This window comes from Aplysia californica, unplaced genomic scaffold (assembly GCF_000002075.1).
Source record: "Aplysia californica isolate F4 #8 unplaced genomic scaffold, AplCal3.0 scaffold00333, whole genome shotgun sequence".
Taxonomy (NCBI): Eukaryota; Metazoa; Mollusca; class Gastropoda; order Aplysiida; family Aplysiidae; genus Aplysia; species Aplysia californica.
The window spans coordinates 364,047-365,421 of NW_004797603.1; the positions used below are offsets into that span (position 1 = coordinate 364,047).

Below are 1,375 nucleotides of genomic sequence, written 5' to 3' on the forward strand. Positions count from 1 at the left end.
TCTCTCTCTCTCCTCTCTCTCTCTGTTAAGTTAAATGCTATTTTAAAAGATATATTATTAACATATCTTCTACCAGATTAAAAGCTTGTGGCTTACGTGGATTGATCATAACACCACCGGCACTTTCTGCGGAGAACTAGTTCACAGGCATCTGCTGCCACGTGTATCTCGTTACAAAGTGCGCATTGCGCAAGCATTTAGAGCTTAATATATCATCAAAGGCGTACTAATTGAGGTATCAATATCATCATCAATTTTCACCTAGGTACACCATTATAAAAGTTAACACATTTAACTGTTGCAATCACTTTTAAGCGGTTTTATTTACTGTCTAGAGGCAAGAAAAAGTTGGAGTCCTATACAAGCAAAAATACGTCTTTCTGAAGAAAAACAATGATGTGGATTTTTAGCATCGCGTCTGCCCTTGTCGTGTGTGTATGCATGGCGCATGGAAGCCCGGTAAGAAATTAATATACAGTAAGCTTGTTATTTTGTAAATTGTGAGGCATCTTGATGTAATCAGGTGCTTGTCAAATTAATGAAATCGAAGAAACAGGAATTCTTCTCCCAGTTGAGCAAGTTTTATCCATTTTTTTTCCAGGGGACTGGCTCAACAACTTTTACGCCAATAAAAAAACACACATCTGTGTCGATTTTACTGGAAAACGCTGATTAAACGCAAAACAAAAAAGACATAAATAAATGTAAATACGTTGTTTCATAACACTCATAATCTTTGGAAGTCACCAAACTTTGGTGGTGGAAAGGGGGGGGGGGGGCATTTTCTCGCTTACACTTTTGCCTTATTCGACATTAGTGTTAAATGAAAGGCCAGAAATTTTGTACTCTTTGCTACAGAACAATTAAAAAAACCCACCCCCAAATTATAGTATACAATGGAGTCCGTTTAAACTGAAATCTACGAAACCGGTAGATTTTCTTCGCTTTGGATGGGTTTCCGGTTTAGAGAACGTGCTCAAATAGAAGAAAACAGAACACAAACACACAAAAAAACCAACAAAAAAAATTAACCACTGAACACAAAAAACCCATGAAAAATAAACAACAACACCCCCCCCCCCATGAGAAAACCAAACAAAATACATAAAAAACTCCCAAAGCAAAAACAAAACAAAAACGACAACAACAACTGGAATTAATTTTTTTTTATTACTAACATAACCATGTGTGTTTTTAGCGGACTCCTTAGAGCATGCATCAGAATAACATTGTGTATGTATCTAGCTTAAGATTATTATTGTTTATTATGCTGTTAATTTATATTATGCATGTGACTGTAAGTGTAAGTCTGCGTGTGTGTGCACTTCCCCCTTCCCTCCCTCTCCCCCTCCCCCTCAACCCTCCCCCTCAACCC

General features: G+C 37.3%; 1 protein-coding gene across 1 annotated transcript in view; it reads left to right on the forward strand.

Moving 5' to 3' along the window:
• Window positions 1-323: 323 nt before the first annotated feature.
• LOC106012336 (ganglioside GM2 activator) overlaps window positions 324-1,375 on the forward strand; it is a gene marked incomplete at its 3' end in the record, with an annotated part of 2,933 nt that continues 1,881 nt past the window's right edge. Inside the window, 1 exon segment of the mRNA XM_013085004.1 lies at window positions 324-461. Coding sequence (XP_012940458.1) covers window positions 394-461 — 68 coding nt within the window.